Raw genomic sequence first — 25,289 nt, 5'->3', positions numbered from 1 at the left:
GAAGGCTGCTATACAGTGTCCCTGGAGCCTTCTCCAGGCTGAACAGCCCCAACTCTCTCAGCCTGTCTTCACAGGAGAGGTGCACCAGCCCTCTGATCATCTTCGTGGCCCTCTGCTGGACCCGTTCCAGCAGGTCCGTGTCCTTCTTCAGAAACGTTTAGTGCGGGTGTAGCATACTGTGCTCAAGTCAGGGCGTTGTACAGCTCTGTGGGAGCAGCATTAGGTTAATGTTGAAGAACTTTGAAAACACTGTACTTGAGTATCTTTTTTCCAGGTACTTGTCTATGGAATTCCCATGGTAAGTACCTATACACCTGCACAGGTGGTCAAATGTGGGTTTTATACTGTTGTAGTGTCTATAATACCCTGACAAAGATTTCTCATGTTGCTTGTGTTATAGTAAGAGGTGGAGCTCACTCCTGGTTTTCAAACACTTACTGGATTAATCTGGTCAGGGCTGTGGGGATGTAATCAAGGTCTTGCTCATCTGGGTGGTGCTTTTGGGTGGGCTTCACCCCAGGACAAGCATACTAGAAATCATATTGTGAGTTCCTACTGTCTGACTTTGTTTACAGATTGTCTTTTAACATTGTTGAAGACTTGTGGGTTTTTTTCTCCCTTATTCTTCTGGAGTGTCTGTTGTAGATTTGCTTTAGACTTAAACTTTTTTTTTTTATCTTGGCATTGGTTGTAAGTGATCACAGTAACTTGCTTGGGTGTCCCAAGTGGAACTTTTGTTTTGAACTTTGGGTCAGGGTGATGGGTTGCTGTGCTCCCTGCCTTTTTATTGTGGTGGTGATGAAAAGTGCAATTCTAGAGACCGTTCTCCAAGAACTATTTTTTACTTTACTAGTATTCCTACATTTTTTTTTTATCACTTTCTTATTGACATATACTGCCTGAGACCACGATAGAATTTCAGTTCCTAAGTGGACTTCTGCACTAGGGCTATTCAACTCAGTTGCTACTCTGGCTTCTTTGGTAATCTATTTGTGTCAATGGTCAAGACACAAAGCTTGTGGGGTGAGAATGGGGAAAGAACCGTGTCCTGTGAGGTACAATGCAGTTTGTATTGCCACTTATCTGGGAACTTCGTTGTGACTATACTTCTGGCTCTGGTACCCATGAGTAGTAGTGTTCTGAGCTTAAGGCATAAAAGCCCTATGGAGTCCTCCCCCACCAAGGTATCTCTCCTGTCCTGTCGTTTCTCTCTTGATTGATCATCTCATTGTCCGTTTCTGCCACAAAAGGTAATTTTTCTGTAATTCAGATGTTACTGTTCTGACCTGCAGATTCTTGGAGTGCTGTATTTTCTCATGCTGCATTTATATGAGTAATGTTTACCTCTGCAGTGACGATGGTATAAAGTATCGATGGTATCGAGAGCAATCGGTGTTGATGAAGCAGCAGTTTTACTGGTTTGGTAAAACTGCTATAGCCTAAGTCTTCCAGTAAAACTGTGTTATATTTCTATGTCAGGGGTACGTTTCTAAGAATCTTACTTAGGATGGGAGAAGTCCGTAGATTAGGTTGAAGTAGCAACACAAATTATAGCTGTTACGAAACGTGGAGTATTAATATTTGTATGTTGAGCAGCAGTTATATTGGTTTGGTTTCTTTTCTCCCAGCCTCCTGACTGAAACAACCTCAGCTTATAATTGTGCAGGTACTGTAGCTGTGGCTGTTCTACTTTAACATATTTTTAAAACCTTGCACTTCTCTCTAGCCTTGTTACTCTGGCTACTCAGGTTTTCAGTCCTGATACTGAGAAAACTTGGTAGCAGGCGATGGTGGATAGCATCTGCCATTTTGGCCTAATGCTTTTACGAGTGTTGAGGTACTTGGATTGTATCGCTGAGGAAAACTGCTTTTGATGGTCTTTGGAGGTATTTTGCAATAGTTTCTGTTTTGAAGAGCTAACACAGAATACCTAGTTTCTCAAGTCAAGTCAGCTGAAAACTCAGAAGTTCCCACCAAAAATATTGCCATCAGTATTTTCATGCTAAAACCGTTTCTTTTTTGTTTGTTTGTTTGTTTGTGTTTGCATAGAAACTATGTGAGGGAATTCTAAACATCCTTGAAAAAGACACAAAAACTTCATGTCAAGTTGCCTGCCTGGAGGCCCTCCGGATTCTCTCCAGGGACAAGAAGGTTTTAGTGCCTGTAACCACGAAGAGGAACATGCAGATCCTTATGAGGCTAGCAAAGCTGGACACTGTGGAAGATCCTTTGGAGAGAGTGTCTGAATTTCCTGTTATAGTAGAAGCTTTAAAATGCCTCTGTAACATTATTTTTAATAGTCCTGTTGCACAGAAGCTCAGTTTGGAACTGAATCTTGCGGCTATGCTCTGCAATCTTCTCGAAAAATGCAAGGACCAACAGTTTGTTGATGACATTAAATGCTTTGATTTGCGTCTCCTCTTCCTCTTGTCGCTTCTGCACACAGATATCAGGTCGCAGTTGCGTCAGGAACTACAAGGAGTGCAAGTTTTGACTCAGGCTTTGGAAAGTTCCCTGAGTGTAAGATGGACAGAAGAATATAAAGCAGCGGAAGATCGTGACAGGCCTCCTTTATCTTTGCAAGACACAGATTGTGCCATTGAGGCACTAAAGGCTCTTTTTAATGTAACACTTGACAGCTGGAATGTCCACAGCAAGGTAAGGTTTAGTTGAAGTGGTTTTTAAATGGTTTTGTTTAGGCTGCAAGAGCCAAAACCAGCAGGTAGATACACAAGAGGCAGTTGTTGTCCAAGCCCCAGAGCAAGGATTTTAATACTAAATTTTTGCTACTGTAATTTTGATGGAATATGATTGCATTTTTCAAAATAGCAGCTAAGGTAGTTTGAAATTTTGCACCCTAATTTCTCTATATGCAAAATCACTCTGAGAAAATTTGTCTGTCTGAATTCTGCTTCTGTTGTATATTGATGATCTTGGGCTTTCACGAGGTATTGAGTCTTTAATGCTCATTGCTTGAATACCAAAATAACTTCTTTGTTCTTGTTACTACTTAGGCAAAAAATCTAATCAATACATGTTCTGTGTAATGGGAGAGTAGCTTGGATTATATAATGCAAGTTAGAACTGTGCATTTTCAAATATTAAAAAAAAATAAGAAGGCCATTTCCTAAGAGTCTGAGATTTGTAAAAGAAAATAAATGCTCTTCACTAATGATTAGCTGACTTCTAATATAAGTCTTTCGGATGGCTACATCTCTGGAGATTGTGGACTGCGGCAATAGGGTAATAATTAGAGCTGAGAAGTCTCCCTAGTTTTTTTCTGTTTTTCTGGGCATAATGATAAGTACATCAACTGTAATTTTTAACAAATAACTTTGAAGAAAGAGTGGTACTGGTTTTAATATCTTTCTCTCCCATCCTCCCAACTCCAGGCTTGGACTTAAACGTTATCTTTTAAGATGAGGTCAAGTACAAGAACCAAACACACTTTCATTGTTATGTCTTATTCCTAAGATATATCTTGGTTTTTTTCATTACAACATCAGATCTACGTTTTTTTCTTCCTATGTGTTGCATCCCTAAATTTATAAACAGAAATGATAATGATAAATTTTTTGTTGAATAACCTAAGTCTGTGCTACAGTAATAGAATTAAAGAGGAGATCTTTTTTTCAGTCCACATCATATTGTCTCTGAAACAGTGTTAACTTGTCACTGGGCACTGAAAATATGTAGCATATAAAGCTAAGTAGAAGTTTACAGTAGTTAAAATGAACAAATAATTGTTCTCTTTAGTGCATTGGATTAAACAGCAAATATTATATTAATCATAACATTAAGGAATGTAAAACTTGAGAAAAGTATGAAGCTTATTCTTTGCTTTAATGTCTCAAGGATACTCTGAATAAGAAATCTTGAAATTTAAGATTGTGAAGAGAAAAATCAGAAAAGCTAATATTTCAAATTTCAAGGAAATACGAAGAAAGTGAGGGGCTTTCCTCTTGTTTATATCCTTGACTTAGACCTTTATTAAAAATATCTTTAACTTTGTCAGAGAAAGTTCTTTGTACGGACACATGATTGTTGTGGAGGTAGGAAAACTTGACTGAGTGGAGAAACTTGACTCAAAGTCAAGTGTGTAACACAGCTATATGAATGTTTGCTACTTCAGAGTTTGAGAATTATCGTCTTTGCAATTAAATACTTCTGTGTGGAGGAAATAATGTCAGGTTAGGTTGGAATGTTAGGTTGGAAAGTGAAGCTATATTACATGTTCAACTCTTGAGTAGTAAGCTCTTGAAGTCTGGATCTCAAGGTTGATGTACTCTTACAAAATACTGGGAATCTTGAGAAATTAAAAGCCCAGTTTACCACAGAAAGGCAGGCAGGAGGTGGCACACAGTTATGGTGTTATCTGATGAGGTTTTGTTTGGCCGCTGTCTGGGATGAGGGAAGTTTTGTCCCACAGAACTTTTCCTCCCCCAATAGCCCAAGCACACAGCTGTCAGGAGAGAGGATATTCTGGTGTTAGTACATTTTTTTTTAATATTTTTTTTTTTAATTTGGATGAGAGTTTAAGACATTCTGGGGTGGGAGAAGCTTATTTTGTGTTTTGAGATAAAGCTTGTATAATAACTCTTTATAAAAGTTCCTAAAAGCAAGCAACCCTTAAATTAAAGAGCTCTTCAGTAGTTGTAAACTGTTAGCCAGGTATGTTACGTGGCATTCTGTATAGCAAGTATCCCTGTGGAAATATTAATGATCTGTAAGAAGAGTAAACAGCATGTTAATTAAGCGGGCTGAAGATGCAGAATTTGAAGAGATTACAAACACTAGATGGAATGGAAAATAAAAGGAGACCAGAGAGGTTATGTGTGTGGGTAGAAAACTAAATGAGATCCGTCCTAAGGGGAAGAGAACCATTTGAAACACCAATATTTAATGACTGGAGATGGTTTCAAAGTCGCAAAGCCACACAAGAGCTGCAGGTGGTACAGTTGGCAGATTTGGATGCTGACGTTACAAAAGATACATTGGGCTGCTTTGTGCTAGGTCAAACACACCAGAACATATGATGGATGCCAAGAAGAGATAATGAAAAAGGACCAGGACAATGATACACACAATTAAATGATTGCAAGCTACTGGTGTACTTTTGTGTGGCTGCTGTCTGGTGGGAGATCGGGATGGGAAGTTGCTTGGAGAGAGCAAAAGTAGGGCAAATAAGGTTGCTGAGAGTAGAGAAGTTATGAAGGAAATGGTGAAAAGGTATCAAAGCAGCACAAGCAAGTGAATTAGGAAAGGAAACAGACTGGGTGGGGGAATGAAACTGTTGGCAGCAAAAAGTCTAAACGAGGAGGAGGCAAACGAAATGAAGAGCATATGTAATCTAAATGGATGAAGAGGCGGCTGAGTGTAAATACAGAAAGGAAGATAGTAGTGGTATATGAGGAGTGGTGGTATGGAGTTGAGCAAATGCTTGTATCCGGGTTTTCTGGTAGTGGAGGTTCATTTCACTGGAAAAAAGTCCACAATGCCTTTCAAAAAGCCTGGTTAAAATATGACAACTACATTGCATTAAGCATTCAGTGAACTCTAAGGTACAGTCCTTTTATTGATAGGGATGGGTGTTATGATCTAATAGGTATTTTCCATCTTTAATTTTTATTATTCTAGTGACCTGAAACCCCCACTTGCAATCTTCAAAATGAAAAAATATCTTCATAATTTATATTTATATAGAATGAATCTCATCAATTTCGTTACATGGCTGCCATCCTTCGATACTGCTTATTAACCACGGGCCCTACTGAAGACAAAACTGAAGAGTTGCACAGGTCAGTAGAATTGCAGAACCAATCTATTTTAAAAGGTTATTCTTTATTTTTTTAAAAATACAACTAAAATCTGAAGTGGGAATCTGAGAAGCAAAGAAAACTGTAGTTTTGAGTAAAATATTGTGAAGCTTTTTGATGAAAACTGTTTGCCTGAAATATTGTTTAAACATGTCCACTATTCCAGAGAGAAAATGGCTGGTGAGGTTGTTATTTTTAATCAATAATAATGAAGCTGACCTTTTCGAAATCTGGTTTTTTGTGTAACCAAGGATGAAAATATATATGGAAGTTCTAGAGGTAGTGCAAATTAAAGTGGAATGCAACTTTTGGGTTTTTTGCACAGAAGCTGATGGAAAAACTGCATTTGGAGATTTTTTTGTATATCAGTTTTGCAATTCTGGTGGATTGGGATGGAGGTAACAAGTTGGTGTTTTATCTCCAGTGGTTCTAGGCTGCTTTATTAAAAGTACAAATATCAATTCCCTGGTGACATTCTGGAGTTGTTTTTCCCAAAGATGAGTGAGAAGATCTTGCAGTTTTAGGTGCATTGCTTATTTTGTCCTTCCTCAGTCCTGCACCCAGCTGTTTGTTATGTATTTGCAGCCAATAATTCAATCAAAATTCAGGGTATTTTTAGTGAAGTGGTAGTTCTCTGTTCAGTGTTACTAGTTTTTCTCCGTGACATCCTTATTTTTATCCAAGTAGGTCAGCTGTTCACAGGGCCCAACAGTACAGTAGCTTCAAATGCTATCCCACATTATCTCTCAGCAATGAAAGTTACTGTTGCCATTTTCTTCTTCTGAGATGTCTGTATATTTAAGTGTAGGATCTTTTGAAGATCATCTTCTGAACCAGCAGTCTCCAGGAAGCAGCTTTTCACGCACAGCAGTCTTGAAAGGGTTAAATGAACATAACTAAAATCTTGGAAAGCTCCTAGAGATCAGCAGTCTTAGTAGGTGAACACTAAAGTCCCACATCAGAGCCCTTCTCAGTTGGTGCAGACTAGTTTGGAATAATTTAGGATACCCCTGCAGTAGTTGCCATGACTAAAGTTAGTGCTGAGCGTGTCCTAAAAGGCGGTCAGTGTTTTCTCTTTGCTGCTGCATATGGTGGGATATTTGTGCTCTCATCCTCCTTTAGGGGAGGGACTGGTGGGAGTAAGTCCCGCACTGCTGGGAAAATTGAACAGATTTGGATAAATTCAACAACTACAAGAAGGCAGAGATTGGCCTTTAAGCGTTTAAGCTTGTACATAGTCAACAAGACTGCCTGGTATCTGGTGAATTATTATACAGCTGATGCTCCTCCCATGAAAACAGGTTCTGTTTCCTTGTCCAGAAATCTGACTAGTCTAATCACCCTGTAAAATATACCACCCTGTAAAATGTAATTATCTTGTGCTAGCGCAAAAGGATGCACGTTATGCAGGTCCTTCTGGTTTTAGCTTTTGCAAACCCTTGCAGATAACATCCAAAAAGGGCTTTACATATACAAGGTGGCAGCTGTGGAGAATATGTAGTATTGGTGTGATTTCTGTCCTTGCTTTTTTCAGCCAGAAGGAATATCGTGTGTACAGGTGCTGCCCACGTGGACCTTATGGAGACACCAAGTCAAGGGAAAGATTCTCCCTAATTCTGAGAGAGGGGAAGCAGAAAAGAAATGAGGATGGTTATCACTGCCTTGGGTCACTTCAGTTGTTTCCCCTTCTCCATCAGACTCAGTATAGCACTGCCTCAGTCTTTCTGTTATGCTGGGAAAACAGCTTTCTCCCTCTGTTAGCTAACTGTAGCAAGTTTGTTTCGCTCAAGTTGACAGAAGAAAGAATGCAAGTGTAGTATTGCTGCATGTAGTATTCAGTCTTGATTCATGTCACGCTTGGGGTTTTTTTTAACACGCCAGAAGAGCACTGTACAGGTTTTGATTTCTGTGATTCAAATATTTCATCCCGTTTGCAGAACCTGAGTTTTGTCTTTGAATGCTACAGGATGCAATAAAAGCTGAATGATTTAATATGCTTTTCCACCAAGACTATTCATCATAAGGCATCTCTGGAATAGAAAAGGTATAGTCAGAACTAATGCCCCTGCAAATCCTCAGAAGGATCAGGGGCTCAGAGGGCCCCACTTCAGTCCCCTGGTGTATTTGCTCAAGCAAATCTTTAATTCCTGATAGGAGCTTCAATAATGAATGAGTAGACTTGTGTTAGCAGTCTATAGCTAATATAGCATAGCTAAAAAAATGAGGCTGTGTCATCGTTTGGGCTATTCAGTGTGCTGGACTCTGACCGTGCAATCTTTATTGCTAGAGATGAGATGTGAGGCAGAGCAGAGTACAACTTCTTGCTCTGCGTTCCACCTGGAGCCTATCAGTACAGCAGTTACGAAAACAACATTAAAAATGGAAATAAAATATAAGCAGTCCTGAATACAGAATAAACTTTACGAAGCATCAGGGACGCACAAGTACATTTCTTAGGACTGTTGATCACTTGCACTTCTGTAAAATTGTAAATCTGCAGAATGTCAAGATGCTTAAATGAAGGGTTTGGGCAGCCGGTTAATGCACATTGTATGAACGAATGCTTGTGCTCTGAATGTTTAAGTTGAGGATTTATTTTATGCGAACATTTATGTTGGATACATGCCCTGAGCTGTGATGTACTGATTGCCAGTGTGACCCTCTATCTAATAAATAAGCAGAAGTTACCTATAAAAATATCTTAGCTAATTTAGTACCTGGTATTGTTGTCATTATTGTGGTTCTGTCATGTCATTACTTAACGTTTGAATATGAACAGCTTAAAGCACCACATATTAGAGTGAGTGCCATTTTTGCCCACTAACAAGGTTTTAATCAAGGCATTCAGCAGCTCTAAATAGGCCTTTGCTTCTGAATTTGCATATCAGGAGGGGGCTGGGAGCATGAGTGGGTGGATGTCATGTCCCAGTGATTAATGATCTCTAGGAAGCCGAAAAGGGGAGAGTAATATACGCAGTATTTCTACCCCCTGGAGTAGGAATGCAAACACTATTGTGCAGATCTGTGCATAGTCACTGACTTCCTGGTAGCTGGAGAATTTCATACACTCCTCTACCACAAATAAAACTGTCAGTGGAGTGACAAAGATCAGAAAGCCGGGCTTCATTTATTGAAAAGAATAGCTCAAACACAGTGATCCAGAAAATTAATTTTGTAGGTGTTTGGGAACTTGGTTGTTTAATAAGAAACTGGTAAAAAGAGAACTTTTGATGAAAGGCCTGAAGCCACCAAATATTTGTTGAATTTCAGTCTGTTCTGTTTCTGCCTGTTCCTGAATTATTGGAGAGGAGTAACTTCTATGATATAAAAGATGTATCTTAAACAGGAATTAGAAACAAAACAAAGAGAACAAGCTTTCCAAAAGGTAGAAGTTGTCTGAATTTCAATTGCTAAAAGAGCAAAAGGGAGAGGGCACAATGTGGAACAGCCACCCAGCCTGATCAGACCAAAACTAGCGTATTTGTTAGAAATCCTGTTACATTTCATTGCCATGATTTGCTTTCTGTTGTACTAAACCTTTGTTAGAATTGTATTAATACAACGTAAAAACCGAGGGCAGCTTCTAAGTAAATATTATTAAAAGTGTTAAATGAAGTTGTTTGAAAAGTTTTCTCTATTCTTGGAACACTCCACCAATCCTTGAAAACATCAGTGCTCATAGTTCCGTTGATAGCTTTGAGGTCTGTATGTGTAAGCCTTGAATAGTTCTGTAGTATTTCTAAATATAGCCATTTATAATTTTACTTGTGCATCAGCAAGCAAATAATGACAGAATTCTAATTTTTGCAGCATCTGTGTAATTTATTCAGAAAGAGTACAAATGCAAGTCTGTGTAACAGGATAGATAGCAAACTCAAGGGTTGTGTACCACGCAGGAGACCCTTGCAAGTAAGTTCCATCTTAGTCCATTAAAGAGGAGGGAGGGACCCTGCGGTCTAATTTAAATCACGTAATGGATATTTGGGAGGCTCTGCTTCATAGAATGCAAAGACTGCCACTTACTGAAAGGTAGTGCTTGGTAAATAAAGCTGAGTCTTTTTTTAATGTGTTAAAAGCCGCCTGTATTTCCAATACGCTACAAACTGAGTAAAAGTGGAAATATTTCAGGGGACATGAGAAATTGCCACCACACCCCACTGCTATAGGAAGAGGAAATGTTTTCTACGGTGTACTTTGTCACATTGATGATGGTAATATGGATGTGGTGTAAAAGGTTTTAAGTTTCAAGCAGGAAAAAATTCCCGACTGCTGCAAATCAATGTGAGAGTTCCCCCTGCTGTCCTGCAAGATCAGCTGCTGTAACGTTGCTGGAAGCTGTGCCTTATCTAAGGGATGGGATGCCGCGGGGGCTGGAAGTAATAATGCACTGCTGCTGTATAGCTTTTGGAGCTTTTGTCTTTCTTTTTCCTTGTTTGTTCCAAGAGCCAGCACTCAGGCGATAATGCATGCCACCTTCTTTAAAACCCAGAGAGTAGAAAATAAAGCATTGTTTGAGTTGCAGGGCCTTTCTGCTTGCAGTTGTACAAACAGTTTAGGGTGAGTTGTACTCTGTTTTTAATTCTTTCTTTCAAAATAATAATGAATTTTTTAAAATCTGTTTCAGCAATGCAATCAACCTCTTAAGCAATGTTCCCGTTTCTTGCTTGGATGTTCTTATTAGTCCATCATCCCAAGAGGAAACAGATATAAAATACAATGGTATGAATATGACAGCAATTCAAATTTTGCTGGATTTCATGGAGAAGAGAATAGACAAGGTATGGACTGTAAAGATTCTTGACAAAAGGGGCCTCCCTCTTTCATTAAAGCAAAAAGTGCATATATGTAAAGTTCTTATAATCCTTTCAGGCAGTGTTTATCACAAATACGGATGACCTTTCTTCTAGATTGTGAAACACCTCAAAATTGAGAACAAATTCCTCTATCATCTGAAACATACTTGCTTATGTGTGTGAGAGGATGAACATTTGGCTCTTTGTTTATATCTATGTAAAGTTCTTGTTTTGGCTGTCATATAGGACTTTATTGAAGGGCTCCTAGGATTTGAAAACAAAAATTTACTCTTAAAAATGTTTTATTTGGTTTTATTTTAGGGAAGCAGCTATAGAGAAGGTCTAACTCCAGTTCTCAGTTTATTAACTGAATGCTGCCGAACTCATAGGAATATCAGGAAGTTTATCAAAGCTCAGGTAAGTAAAATATTCATCAAAATTTGAATATGATGCTAATGGTAAACTTTTTGAGGTTTGTACGTCACTGCAAGACACTGATACTTTAAAAGCATGAATGGTTCCATATTAAATTACCCACAAAGTTCTCTGCAGTATTTTTTCTATTTTTCTGGGTTTTTTCAGTCTGACAGCTGTCAGCTATAGAAATAATTTTTCAGTCATGTAAATCAATAGATATTATGGCCTAAGTTCCACGATACATTTTGTCGAGCTGTTAAGTAGTAGCGTTAGGGGTGGTGTAAAGCTGTGTTAACATGGGGCACCGTGGATCATGTGCTGCAGGGGCAAAGAACTCGGTGAGGTCTGTCCCCTTACATCCAGCATATAAAAAATAATTCAGTGCCGTTAACAGTACTTGGCAAAGCTGTATGGTAGCCAGCGAGGCTACCGTAGGTGGGTTTTGGTGTTGGTTTGCCTACCGTACCAAGGTGTTTTGGTGGGTTTTGCCTGAGCTTTAGTTTGACTTCAGCAGGCAGGAGTCGTTGCAATTGAAACCTGTGTACTGGTGTGTATCAGCTCTTCTGTCAGAGTAAAACTCTGTCCCTGAACAGAGGCACACTTCAGCACTTGCTCTCTTAAAAGAGCTCTTTTATACAGGAAAAAAGGTTTCCATGCTATGGTTAAATATCCAAAGGATCTCTATGGCGTGGTGGTTGGGTGTGGTGATTTCTGCTTGTTCTGCTGATTTTCCTGAGTCTAGGGGAGAAAAGTTAAAAGACGAGCAAGGGAGAGACAGCTGAAACCAGCTGAGAAATCTTTTTCCTAAGCTGCAGTGATGTTCGGGTTGCATCTTAAATGTTGCTCCCAGATCAAAGCTGCATCTCAATTCATAAATAGAGTTTATAATGGAAAAGGGCATAGTTTGCATATATTTTCTGCCTCTTTCGTCTATACCAGAAAAGTGTTTTTGAGGAATTTAAGAAACTTGTTCTTGGTGTTTATTGGTTTTGTTCACAGCAGTTCTTTCCTAGGATACTCTTCTAATCTGCTAAGAGCCAAGTTTCAGAAGTTAGAAAATGAAGTTGTCTGCATGTTTTTATGACATCTCGGCATCTAGATGTCAGGATATAATTGCATGCTGCCTCTTACCACAGGACCACTGCCTCATATAGTGCACAGAATAGATGGATGCCGCTAACTGCATGACCGGATGTTTGATATTTTGAATTGCCCTCATTGTTAAGTGTTGGCCTTAGGCTTTATTTATTGTGCACTATTCAAATTCTGATCTGAAGACAGAATGATTAATTTCCTCATGGACTGTCCTATGGCACTCATCACTGTATTAGTATTAGAGTATTCTAAAAACATTAATTCATTCTTACAACACTCTGTGAAATGTCAGTCATGGTACTATCCCCATTGGGGAAAGTAAGCAGGGACAAAGTAAAATGTTTTTGCTAATTGTTTGAATACTTAGTTTGAAGAAGACGGGGTCTGTTTTTTTCAAAGCAGTCAATATTGTAGCATTCATTTGTTTAAGTATCGGTTCCCAGTGAGTCTGATTTCAGTAGTAATTGTGCAGTAATTTTGCACAGAACATGACATTTTTACATTACACACCAAGAAGACAAAGGACCTGCAAGTTCTTACGACAATTAGTAACATCTTTGGTTTCATTCCCTCGTAAAACACTGAAGATTCATAATTCTTACCGGAGTCTTCAGACCATTAAATATTTCATATTGCGGCCCAGATTTGTTTGCAGATCGAATCATACCCTGGGAATGTGGAAAATTAATGTAGGTCTTGAGTCTGAATGCATATGCACAAGGAGGCGGAAGTTACGTTGCAAAACCAGCCGTGTTTCAGGAACCTTCTGCCTTTCTTCAGGGATTAAGTTACCAATACTAATGACATTTAATGAGAAAATAGTGTGTTTGCGGAAATGTTAAATAGTGTTTTCTCCAAAATCTCTTTGAAACTTAGCTTTACCTTTAAAACAGTGTTTTCTGGGAAAAGTATGCATTTCTTCTGTAAACATAGAGCTAATTTTTTAAATTCATGGTACTAGGACTTGCAATATTACTTATTTTCCTGCTTTTTTCACTATAAGTATGTTCATTGGTCTGTGTAAATTACACATCATGTTAATATTGCAAGTTCCTTAAGCTGGTATTTTTAATGCTTTTGCCAGATACTTGAGCAAAACAGAAGAAACAAAGAACTGAGGTTACTGCTGCTTGTGAGCCAACTATTTTGGGACACTCATTGGTGCTCTAAAATTCCTAATAATTGTCTTTTTTTTAAAAAGTCTGTGTTTGGGACTGAGTACTTTTCTGCCCAGGGTGGCAGACCAGAAGGCCTGAATATGTTAAGAAGTGAGTCGTTACTAGTGCATGTAAGCGCAGTTGGGTTGATTTCATTCCTTTTTCTGAAGGCGCAGAGCTTACAGTATATTCTTGTTCTGTTGACTGTGTTTGTTTCTACAAGGATCGGATAGGTATTGCCATGCATTCTATGCTGGTTTTCCTTTATTTGTGCTGCTAGGTATTGCCTCCATTAAGGGACGTATCAAGTCGTCCAGAAGTTGGCACAACAGTGAGAAACAAGCTTGTGCGCCTTATGACACACGTAGACCTTGGAGTAAAGCAAATTGCAGCAGAATTTCTTTTTGTTCTTTGTAAAGAGAGAGGTAAAAATTACTTTTTCTTCTCCCTCTTATATAAGGTCTTGCTGTAATTAGTATATTTACCTTTTGCTGTACCTCTCGATTCTTGTAACGCTATGCTGTTTTTTGGCTTTGTAGCTGATTATAGCTCAATAATTTTCGGTATCACTCTTTGCAGTTGACAGCCTGTTAAAATATACAGGCTATGGTAACGCGGCAGGATTGCTGGCAGCAAGGGGCCTGTTAGCAGGAGGAAGAGGAGATCATTGGTACTCAGATGATGAAGATACAGATACAGAAGAATACAAATCTGCAAAGCCAAAGTATAGTATTGTTTTTTTCTGTTTTTTTTTCTGTCCTGTTGCAATGTAGATGTTTTGACATAATTTTTTTTGTTTCACCTTTTCCAGAGAGGCCAGTTTTGGAATTACATGTGCTTATATTAACTCCTGTCTCCTGTTGACTTCATGATCTAATTATTGATTAACCAGCCTCTAAGAGTGACCATCATATAGTCAGATGGCTCCAGGGGAAAAAAAAATCACTATGAGAATGATTTAAATTCAGTTTGAATAACTGTTTAAAATTCAAGTATGAAAAAATATTTTTGAGCAAATTTTAGAAAAAAAAATTATAGTAACAAACTTAGCAAGGATGGCTTTTGCCCCAGATTTTCCAGGAACTCTCATGAAGTTGCCCAACTACTAACTATTGTTTGTGGGGTATTTCTGTTTAACAGAGAAAATAAAGGTGTCAAATGTGACTTAAGGTTTTAAGGGGGACTTTGTTAAAAAGGTACTAAAATTTCCCTGAAGAATCAAGTAGGTCACCTAAATAAATACGGAAGGACTAAATAACTTCTGTAGAAGTCATGCATCAGGAATCCAACACATTTGTTTGAAGGAGTCAGTGATCATAGAGAAGCTCTGTCTGTTGATTTTTATTAATTGTAATTGATTTGGTGTTAGAGGTTTTGGTTTGTCGCGTTACATCTAGGATTTGGTGCCTTTTTAGGTACGTTCTGAAATTATTGATAGTGGGCATCCAAAGCACATTATTTTTCCACTTCACTCTGTTTTCCTTGAATTACACAGACATGATTAGGTATATGATGGGGAATTGTGGCTTATTGAAAGATTCTTATTAAGGAACATGAATGAAGGACAGGATTAAATGTATGAGAAGTTACAGGAATTCTATTGCTTCTATGCTAAGAAACGAACTCTGAAACAGGAGGTTTCTTTTTATTTCTGCACTTCAGTATTATTTTTTCTTGCTCCTTTATCTCTGCTCTTCTTTCAAAAGCCTAACATCCAGTTATATGCATATAAGTAAAACTATAACATCTATTTAGGTAAAAGCTGACACTTAAATGAAACATTCAAGACAACTGTTAGTTGATTTATGCATCTGATTTTCGGTATTGCTGTTAAATGTTTGTGATTTAATTGATTGAAAAGATAATTTGCCCTGAAAGTGTTCTTTAAAACTGTTTCTTTGTTTTTTACCATTTTTGTATCGCCATTCACTTGTTTTAACAGTGAAAATAAAACTGGCATTGTAAATTCTCAAAGTGAAGTAACTTTAACTTGGTTTGAGCAAAAATCATCATGGAAGGGGAATAGTAAACTAATTCAATTTTTTTTCATTAATAAGAAAATGTAACTGGAACCTCTCTGTATCTTCAAAATTAAACCTGTACGGAATGAGTTTCAAACAAATATCTGTCATTCTGTTCCCTGTCTATGTTATTATTACTAATTACATTGTCGTTATTACCAGCATTATTGCCCTGCTTTCAAACTGCTTGTGTATGGGTTATAATATAAGAAGTACTGGTGTTCTGTGTATTTCTGAGTAGGTGCCAAGAAATTAATGCAGTGAATCGATAAGAAGATAATAATTCACAAGAAAAGGCTACAAAAAGGGTGTAAAAATGAAGGTTGGCTATTTAAAGTAAAAACTTTCATGTGCATTTCAGGCAGTTTTAGTCTGGGGGTTTCTGTTAGTGTGTTCCTCTTGCCTCCTATCAAGAAGATAGACAATTTACATATTTCTATAGAAATGTAAATGGTATTGTTTTTCCACCTCCAGCATTAACCTCATCACTGGTCATTTAGAAGAACCAATGCCCAATCCGATGGATGAAATGACGGAAGAACAAAAAGAATATGAAGCTATGAAGCTTGTCAACATGTTTGATAAACTTTCCAGGTATTGTATTATAGCTGCTTTTGGGGGAGGCAACTCATATCCTGGCTCTTTACTAAGGTCTAGTGCTTCAAAATAGTGCTATAATCTACTTCTTTCTGGGATTAGGAACACTTTAACTGCAGAGAAAAATGTTTAGCACTTCAAACAAACGAGTGATATGTAACAGGACTTCAGAGGGAAACCTCTTTTGGAGGGGACTGAACAGAATCAGGAAGATCTGGTGGTGAGGGGACCTGCCTCCTAAATAGATAGGCTGATAATAATGAAAAGAATTTCTCTTTTTTAAGTATGGGACACAATCCAAGCCCAAGGCAAGTGTACTCGTTAAGCCCAAGGCAAGTGTACTCGTTTTCCCCAAGCCAATGAGCAGCATCTCATGGCAGCACTTATGTGTGCTGCTTATATGAAGAACAAACACAGTGTGAAACTAGTTGTCACCAGAAACAATAAATTATACAATGGAGCAATTAAAAGGGAATTTACAGTTTAGAATTATTGTGGATTTATTAGAGTTAAGTGTGGACTGGATTACAAATGAACCTTTATAATTTGTTTATGACGTAATATCATAAAAGAAAATGGTACTAAATGTGACATAAAGGTATCTGTTGTTGATACAGAGAGTTGATTTTTATTTTATAACTTTCTATGTACAAAAAGGGAATAGAGCTGTGCTGTTAGCTGAAGATTTTTTTGTGTTTTGACTCAGTATGCCTAGAATTCGCTGGTTTTGCTTCCCCCATACTTGTAGCCATATTGGAGTGATTGCTTGGACTTTTGTTTTCTGTGTAAGCAAAATTTTACGTTCTTGAGGAACACTTAATGTAATACTAATTCATCATTGAACGAAGCTGTAGGAATTTAGGTAAATACAGAAGTGGATCATTCCTCAAGCAGGGGCAGACTCGAGCTAGAAATGTGTTTGTGTTTTGTAAGAGTCTGTAGATATTCAAATAACAAGATCTGTTGAGAGAAATTCAGCAAACCAAGTATTTTTACATCTCTACTAAAGATTAGAAATACAGCAAAAGATATGGGAGAATTTGGATTTTGTATTAGCTGACAAAGACTGAATTATAAACAGGAGAGAAAGCAGGGAAGGGTGTCGGAACAGCTGATCTGAGACTGTCAGTGAAGTAATTGGATACTTTTTCACACTATTTGCATGGAAAGCAAGCGTATTATGTTACAGTCTTTTTAATAAAGAGAAGAAAATGCAATGCACATGTAATCTTAATTGAACTACTGTGTAAAATGGAACGATTTCTATGTAAGCTAGAGAATTAAGATGCTGAGCGTAAGGGGTACCACAATAAGATGATTAAATGGTCTAAAACTTTTTTTTAACAGGAAGATTGAGACCGGAGATAAACTAAGACCTGAAGACAAGTCAGTTGCTCTCTATAGCAGTTACACACACAAAGTCCAAATGGCGTTACTGTAGCATAAGAGCCTTTTCAGTTTGGAGGATTGGAGGCACCTGCTGGGTTGCCTGCTACAGACTGACAATAACTAAGCAGCTGGTGCCCTGTGTCACTACTTATCCTCTTGGCCAGTAGCATTACTTTCACCTTGGGCTTTCTGTGTCACTTACATCCACCTGCAGTTTCTTAGGCTGCAAACTCTTCAGGGCTGGGGCTCTTTTTGTTGTAAGGTTTTTGTTTGTTTGTTTTTCAGTATAGCGATTACTGTGTGACAGTGTTGTTGATGTGACCCCTTTAGGTGCTGTAATAACATGAATAAAATCACTTGACTGTTCTTCCTACTCTTTTTGTTTTACCGAAAATGGAGGGGGCGGGGAATGCTGGCAGGAAGGAAATAGAAAATAAGACTTGGTTTTGGGAGGCTGTGGGATGTTTTTAACGAATGTAATTGAGTGCAGTTGTGGGGTTTGCAGATGTTAAATAAAATGGGAAGCTGCCAGTCTTGCATACAAGAAGAAAGAGTTAGTAACATGCTGATAGTAGTGGAAGTCCCTCCATGTTTTTGGAATCAAACACTTCTGCTTCCAGCTTGAGCCCTTCAGTGCTGGGAGTTTTCAGAGACTTAAAGCTACCAGTGGAATGCACTTTTTTTCCTTGGTTTGCAACCTACAAATTTAAACTGGAGATTGCTTTCATAGGAGCCTTCAGTTGGTTCTGGGTTTTGAATCTTGCTTTGAGACAGACTTCTGGTGGCAGGTTTCCTACTCCTGCTGGTCTTTGTTGTTGTCACCATAGGAGGGGACATATACCATGAAATGAGCAGGTTCCATTTGGTGCAGTGCCAACCAACAGCTCCTTCTTCTAATCTTGAAAGAATTTATATAATTTTATCTGTGTAACTTGAACAAGAGATTAGATGTACGGCAAAACTGGTTTGCTTAGCACACTTGTATTGTCCCAGTCATGGAAGCTAAGCTTTAAAAAGCTAGCATGATTTTACTGGAGAAAGGGATGGAAAAAAAAAGTTGAAGGACTGACAAACTTGCTTCCCTTCCTGACTGATAAGGATAACCGGGCCAGTCTGTCACTGGGGTGTGCTAGATTTGGCTTTGACTGGCTCTGTATCATTTTTGTAAAGCTACCTGATGATGGATTGAACTCCAAAAACAAATTTGCAAAACAGTATTACGTCATTGAAAAGTTATAGCCTTCATTAGTGGCTGCTAACTGTTTACACTGTACCATTTGTACAGTTTTACTGAAACTATAAGTAACAAATTGGCATTTTCTCCCTTGATCCATAAGATGCCAGTGGATTTTTGCTCTCCGTGTTTCTCTTTATTTTCAGCATTGGCACTGAAGAATTGAATCTGCTTTGAGGTGATGTAAATCTGATCCATGCTTTTGGTCATTTCCAATCTCACTTCCAAATCTATTCTATTCTGTTAGGCTGTCGGTGTTTAGGCCTGTTCAGGAGGTTCTTGACCATTGACAGTGATAAATTAAAATTAATCACCCAGTTTTGTTTTATCAAAAAGTGTGGAGGAAAGCTGGATATTGTTTGTGAACCCATTTCCCCTGCCTCAATATTTTAACATAGACTTGGGTTCTACAAAAGCTTTTATAGAAATTAATATTTTGCTGAAATTTGGCTGCAGTACTTTTTAAAATCATTAAATAGATATAAATTATAAGTGTAAATGAAGATGAAAAATCTTGATTATTGCAGCTCTTGGAAGATGTAGATGTTACTTAGGTAGTTTGATGGATGCCCGAACTTGGCCCTAAAGTAACTCTATGGGCTTTGTCTGCAGTAAGGGTCAATACTGTCGTGTTGATTCATTGAGAATTGTTTGGCGACTGTAAATTAGTGTCCCCTCTATGTGATACACATCTTTGAGCTTTGAAAAACTCCCCAGATCTGCAAAAATATTTAACTCAACCTTTCATTTTTGCAAAATGTGAAGCTAGCCACCTTAAATCAGTGTTGTATGATATTCTGTCTGTTTATATTATAGATTATTGGAAATACTCCGTGTTAATTAAAATGTCTGGAAAAAATGCTGACATTTTTTCTATTATAAACGGTAGATAGAATTGTATATTAATTGACTAATTTAAAATGTCAGGATGCTTTTTCCAAGCCAACCTTGTATTAATAGCAAGAATCCTTTTGCTGATGAAATAGTCTCCAATTATCACAGCTCGGGTTTTGTTGTACATTGAACAGAAGTCAACAAAACGAGTATGTAAGAGAACCTGTCTAAATAAGAAACCATACTCATTAAAACCACAAAATTAATCACAGAATGAATGAAGAAGGCAATGTTACATAGATATTTTTTTCCCCTCCCCTTTCTAATCATAGAACAAAATAATGTTACTTGAAAGGATCGGAACTATTATTTAGTACTCAATTATAAGGAGGTGAATAGGTCCCTAACATGCCATTTTATCAAAGGAGCGGACTGGTGTTCACATGATGGCTGTTTCATTACAGACACCATCATTAATTCCATGTGTCAATACAGCCCTGTAGCACATAGGGCAGACAAGAAAGAGTTACCCTTCAAAACAAGGGAATGATTTTTGAGTTGTTATCAAGCTAAATGGCAAGCAGGAAGCTAGAACTTTTATAGATATATTTGAAGGGAGTCTTGGGAGATCTGGAAGTGGAAGAAGAGAATGCGTTTTACCAACTGTTTAATTATGGTGTGTTCCTAAGTACGCTTGAATAGACTGCTTTGTTTGCATTAGAAAAATGAATGTTGCAAGAGGGTGTATTTGAGTATATGGGAGGTCACATAAGGATGTTCAATATGTATAAATATGCACATTGTGTACTTGTATATATCTTCATGGATACAGAAGTATTCCCGCTGCCACCTACTGGGCTGAAGCGATCTCTCTTCTGCCCTATAGATGGACCATGAACATCCAGTTTCTGGATAATGAACTCTCTTCTGAGGTTATACGTGCCAGTTTCTGGTGCTTCCTTTGCCACCTTGTATTTCACCTTAAACATTAAGCACGTCCTCAGCTAGGCCAAGTTGTCAAAACTCAGTGGAGGTCTCTGTAAAACTGGCAAATTGGTGAGGCTGGCAGAGCTGAGACTTCATACCAGGTAAGCATCAGCTCTTGTGTGGTATTGAAGTCAGCTCAGTGATGCCTCTTGCAGTCCTACCCAGAATTCTGTTATTTAGCAGGTAGTTGTTCCAAATTTCTGAAGCTAGCTTTGTAGGCAGCCCAGATCTTTTCATCTATTTGTCTCCCTCTGGATTTTTCCCCTTCCCATGAGTAAACTCGTGTCATTTTCTTTGGAGTTTGCAGTCAAGTCTTCACTGGTGAGAGGATGCCACGTTTTACACCGTTTTAGGACTAGATTATGGTTAGGAAGAAAACAGGCTGATCCCTGCTTCTCCTCCTACCTCTTCTTTTGGTGGCCTAGAATATCTCTGGCTTGATACAGTTCAGTTTTACTGGGTAGCATTTGTCTGAGGAAGGATGTATGGAGTCCAGCCTCCTAACACAGAGAAAGAACAGCAAACTTTTAACAACCATCATTCATCCTGGTCAAGGACTTGCAAAGCAGGAAGCTCATGCAGGCAACTGAAAAACATCCTTGTTATTCTCTGAAATACGAGATCGGCCTAGCTGATGGTTAAAGCCTAGAGAGGAGGAAAAGCATTGGGAACGAACCTCAAGTGCAGTACAGCACAGGTCATAATAGTGCACTCTGAGTACAGCGAGCTGAGAAGCAGGCTTTCGAGCATCACAGAGGATACAAATGCACGGCAGTGACTCAGACTTCTATGTTACGTTGTCAGACAAAACTTGGTGCGTTTATCCCCAAAAGACCCCCACAAAACCCACAGATCAAGACTTGTGCGTATGGATCTGTCTTGTCTATTGCATCTGGTGTTCAGTGTCTCCAGAGGTGACTGACCAGGAGAGAAAAAGTTTCTGTCAAGTTCTGGAGTGTGTGTAACAGGGTGTAAAAGTGAAGCACATAAGGGAAGTTGCAGAGAAAGCTATTTCTTTATAATTGACAAATGATGAGGTAGGACTTCTTGACAATATTTTTACAGGTATTTTACAAGTATCCTTCTGTGAGCAGAGGGAGGTCCCCACGTAAGGGGACCTTGGGACCTTGTTTTCCCGTGTTTGTCTTTCCGTTTTCTTGAACTGTTTCTTTATCCTTTAGTAGCCAATATAATTTATTTATTACCAATAATAAATTGTAAGTGACTAGAAAATAATGTGATTCTATGACTTCTGGCTGCAACGTTAAATGTTGCAACCTAAGAGTATGCGTTGTGGTTTTTAAAACAAAAATCTAGGATCCTCTGAGCTTAGAGGGAAGCAAAAGTGATTTCATTCTTTGTGGCTATGTTTTTACTTTTAGGACTTAAAAAATACGAGCAAGGACTTACTCTTCAGGTTATTCTCCAAAAATAAGTGTATTAGATCACATTTGAGTAAGTGGCACTGCAGAATTTGTTGCAAGACTGATCACAGATTTCAAAGGATATTTGTTTCGTATTATGGTGTTTAAAGTTTAAAAGCTAAAAAGGCCTTAGATGTATAGGGTTTTTTCCTGTGAAAAAAGTCTTTGCTATTAGATGCAACTCTGAAGCACTCTGGCTTTGGCTTTGGGGGACCCCCACAGCAGGCAGGGAGGGTTCTGGTCCTGTTTGGACACTAGATCTGCAGTCTTCATTTTTTGAGCCCTTTCAAATCTGATCTCAAGTATTCTTTTGATCTCTTCTCGCACACATCTCCAGCAGATACTTGAAAACTTAAGAGTGCTCTCATTTGGGCAGAATCTGTGCACTGGATCGCATTGCCTGAAGGAGGAGGACTTGCTGTCAGTCCTCAAGTATGGCAAGGTATCTCCAGTCTATTTAAAGATAGATTCTACTCTTACACACACACACAAAGTCCGGGCTGTGCTCTTCGAGTATGGTCATTACAAACCTCCTTCCCTGGCCCCCAGCATCGCCCCGCCGCAGACCTGGTGAGCCAAACCACAGCAGTTTCTCCAGGTCCAGTTTCTCACGGTTTGAAATGCTGCAGGCAGTGGGATTTGTGACCTTATCGCTGTAGTATCTGCTTGCCACATCTGCACAAATGGCTGTGTTTGTCTTGCTGGTCTCTGCTCTTCCTGAGCAAAAGAGACTCTTGGAGACTTAATTTAACTGCTGCTTGACTGTACAGTATCTAGCGTACACGTGCCGCATAATTCAGATGTTGCCTTTCTTGCTGTTCCTATGGTTGCGTTCAGGTTAGATTGCCAGCCTTGCACAAGCAATTTTTGTCCCTTTTCCCAGCCAAGGTAGTGATGCAGACCAGGCAGAGAGCTGGTGAAATGCCTTTGCGTCCCTACTGAGTGATGGAGTTTTATTGTCCGTGGCCCGGGAGGGTGGTATACGTGTGCTAAATCGGCAGTTTTACTGGGCTGCCTTTCAAGCAAGGGGTAAACTGACATCAAGCCTCCGCTCCTTTATTTAAGGTGACTTCTGAATATTTAGAGGTATTCTCCATTATTTTTTTTTTTCAGCAGAAAATCAAAATGTTATCTTTGCCCTTACAGCTTTTGCCATAATCCACATATAAATGAGGTGATAAAAAGTAAGGATTAAATAAATCTTTGCTAATACTTTTTGATTGGCTTAATCAATAATTAATCATCTCTTAGATGAGGCTGTAGCTTGTGGAGTAGATATAATTGGATTAGCTGCTGAGAGGCCTTTGGAGCTTTGAAGAGATTAAAATGGCTGTCAATCCTGTAATTAAACTGCCACAAACAAAAGCAATAGTATTAGAATCAGTCAGGTTTTTTTAAATGAATCAACAAGTACTTACCCACCCCTAGGAGTGGTGTAGGCAGAGTCTGTTCTCGTATCTGATTTATTTCCTTCAACAAGATGAATATGGATCAAATAATTGTTTTAATTGCCTGGGCATATATTGGCCAGAATGGCAGGTGAAATTTTAGGCAGAAATGGCTGTCAGAGAACTCTTAGAAGAAAAGCTAGTTTGTGTATGTAAAACAGTGGACCTGCTCCTTGTCTTGAGCCTATTAGGCACTGACTTTTCATGGTGTCTTTAATTGGCTAAGTAGGTTTGGCCTACATGAATGAAGTCTTTATCTGGCCTGCTCTTCCCCTCCCACCTATTTTGGAAGGTTTTTTGTTCCTCTTTCTTCAAAACAGAGGGCTTTAGCAGAAATAACTTCCTTTTAAAGGCCCATTATGTACTAAAGCATATACTGTATGTGACTGTATTATACACATGTGAATCGATATGTGTGCATATGCTAATATATAGTCTTTTTTTTAAATCTGTTACAGAGATGAGCTTATAAAACCAATGGGAGTGCGGCCGGATGGTACAATGGCTCCTTTGGAAGAAGCAGTCAGCCAGTACCAAACCAACAAGGAAGACAGCTCAGATTCAGACTAAAGCATCACCTGCTTCACTCTCAATTCTCCTCTAATCCACACTTTTCCTTACAGCCACCACATCTTTTATCTAGGCGTTTTATCCTCACATTCGCCAGCATCACTCTAATTGTTCTGGTTTTAAATGATGGGTCCTGTGGTGTAATGTCTGAATTTTTATTATGTCTGTTCAAAGAACATATCAATTTATTAGTTTATGATCTTTATTAATCTAAAAAATGTATTTCAAAGGGATAAAAAACAAAAGCAAACAATGTAAAATAAAATAAAAACACTTTAATTTTCCAGAATCCTGTTTTCTGAACTCTGTAGGTTATACCATTCTTGGTATTTTATTTTTTTGTAGTGTCTCGCCAGTCTCTCCTTTTATATAATTGTAATTAAAGAAACGTGTTTGCTTAGTGGAATTAGGGGCAAAGGATGTTTAAACTTAGAAGTCTGACTGCTTTAAATGGCCTTCAGCAGTGATTTTAGAGCTACCCTTTTTTAAATATCATTGGATTTCTTACTGCTGCACACTTCTGTGGTTAAGCTGCTGCTTAAGATTTTACCAATGTGTCAGTCACTGACTGCTGCTAAGATTACTTTTAAATTGGGAACAAGATGATGTGTGTTGTATGTCCTCCCTCCCCCTCCCCTATTAAGACCACACAAATATACACACCTCCCCCCCCCATCTTTGGTTAAGTAAAAACGTCCCTATTCAAAACAGCATTCAAGTATGTACACTTAAATGTTGCCGTGAATGGGACTGGACTAAAGTGAAGTGCATGTGCAAGTGTTTTATGGAATTGGGGCCTACTTTTGGAGATTAACGGGTGCGCCTCACTTTAAGGGAAGTCAAACTAATCAACAAAGAAACATTTCCTTTTAGGGGAACTTGGGAAGCGAGGGGATAGAGAATGGGAAGGTGGGAAGGAGAAGAAAGTGTCACTTTCAACTCTGTACTCTTTAAAAACAAAGATTAAAGTTTTAGGCGTGCTGCACTGCTGTTGCCTCTTTGCCTGCTTGGTTTCTTTCTCTATGTGTTTCTCCCAGCATGAATTATATGAAGAATAATCCACGTCCTAGTTTTTAATTCCTTTTTTTTTGCTCAGAAGCATACACATGCCATTCTTGTGAACCTTTCAGAGGTTCATGAAGGTTCTCCAGTTTGTCTTTGTTTCCTACGACTTGACACTGGTTCCCTGAACTAAGGAAGCTGGTGTTCAAAGACCTTGTAAAGGGAGGACTTGGTAGGAAATGATGCTGTCGTTTCCCACGTGAGGAGCTTCCACAGATCTTAGTACTCCAAAAGGACTAAAAGGAAATAATGCCCTGCTCTCGGCAGCTAAGTTTGTTTTCCCAAAGGATGCTGCCCCCCCTCTTTTTTTTTTTCTTTCAAAAAAAGACAACAAGGGAGCTTCGGGACATTAATGGTATACATTTCTGTATGCTGGGACCTTTCTGAGTGTTAAAATCATTGCTGCTTTGAGTTATGACGTGACTTGGGCTATATCATCTGCTAT

General features: G+C 38.6%; 1 protein-coding gene across 1 annotated transcript in view; it reads left to right on the top strand.

Annotated features, from left to right (window-relative positions):
• Positions 1 to 24,781, top strand: part of RIC8B (RIC8 guanine nucleotide exchange factor B) — a 40,276-nt gene extending 15,495 nt beyond the window's left edge. Inside the window, exons 3-10 of the mRNA XM_074580857.1 lie at positions 2,050 to 2,658; positions 5,704 to 5,798; positions 10,441 to 10,594; positions 10,931 to 11,026; positions 13,559 to 13,703; positions 13,858 to 14,002; positions 15,774 to 15,893; positions 23,671 to 24,781. Coding sequence (XP_074436958.1) covers positions 2,050 to 2,658; positions 5,704 to 5,798; positions 10,441 to 10,594; positions 10,931 to 11,026; positions 13,559 to 13,703; positions 13,858 to 14,002; positions 15,774 to 15,893; positions 23,671 to 23,782 — 1,476 coding nt within the window. The 3' untranslated portion in view covers positions 23,783 to 24,781. The remainder of the gene's footprint in view (positions 1 to 2,049; positions 2,659 to 5,703; positions 5,799 to 10,440; positions 10,595 to 10,930; positions 11,027 to 13,558; positions 13,704 to 13,857; positions 14,003 to 15,773; positions 15,894 to 23,670) is intronic.
• Positions 24,782 to 25,289: the final 508 nt, after the last annotated feature.

This window comes from Larus michahellis, chromosome 1 (genome assembly GCF_964199755.1).
Source record: "Larus michahellis chromosome 1, bLarMic1.1, whole genome shotgun sequence".
NCBI classification, from domain to species: Eukaryota; Metazoa; Chordata; class Aves; order Charadriiformes; family Laridae; genus Larus; species Larus michahellis.
Note: the sequence above shows the minus strand (reverse complement) of the source record. Positions and strands in the feature narration are given on the sequence as shown.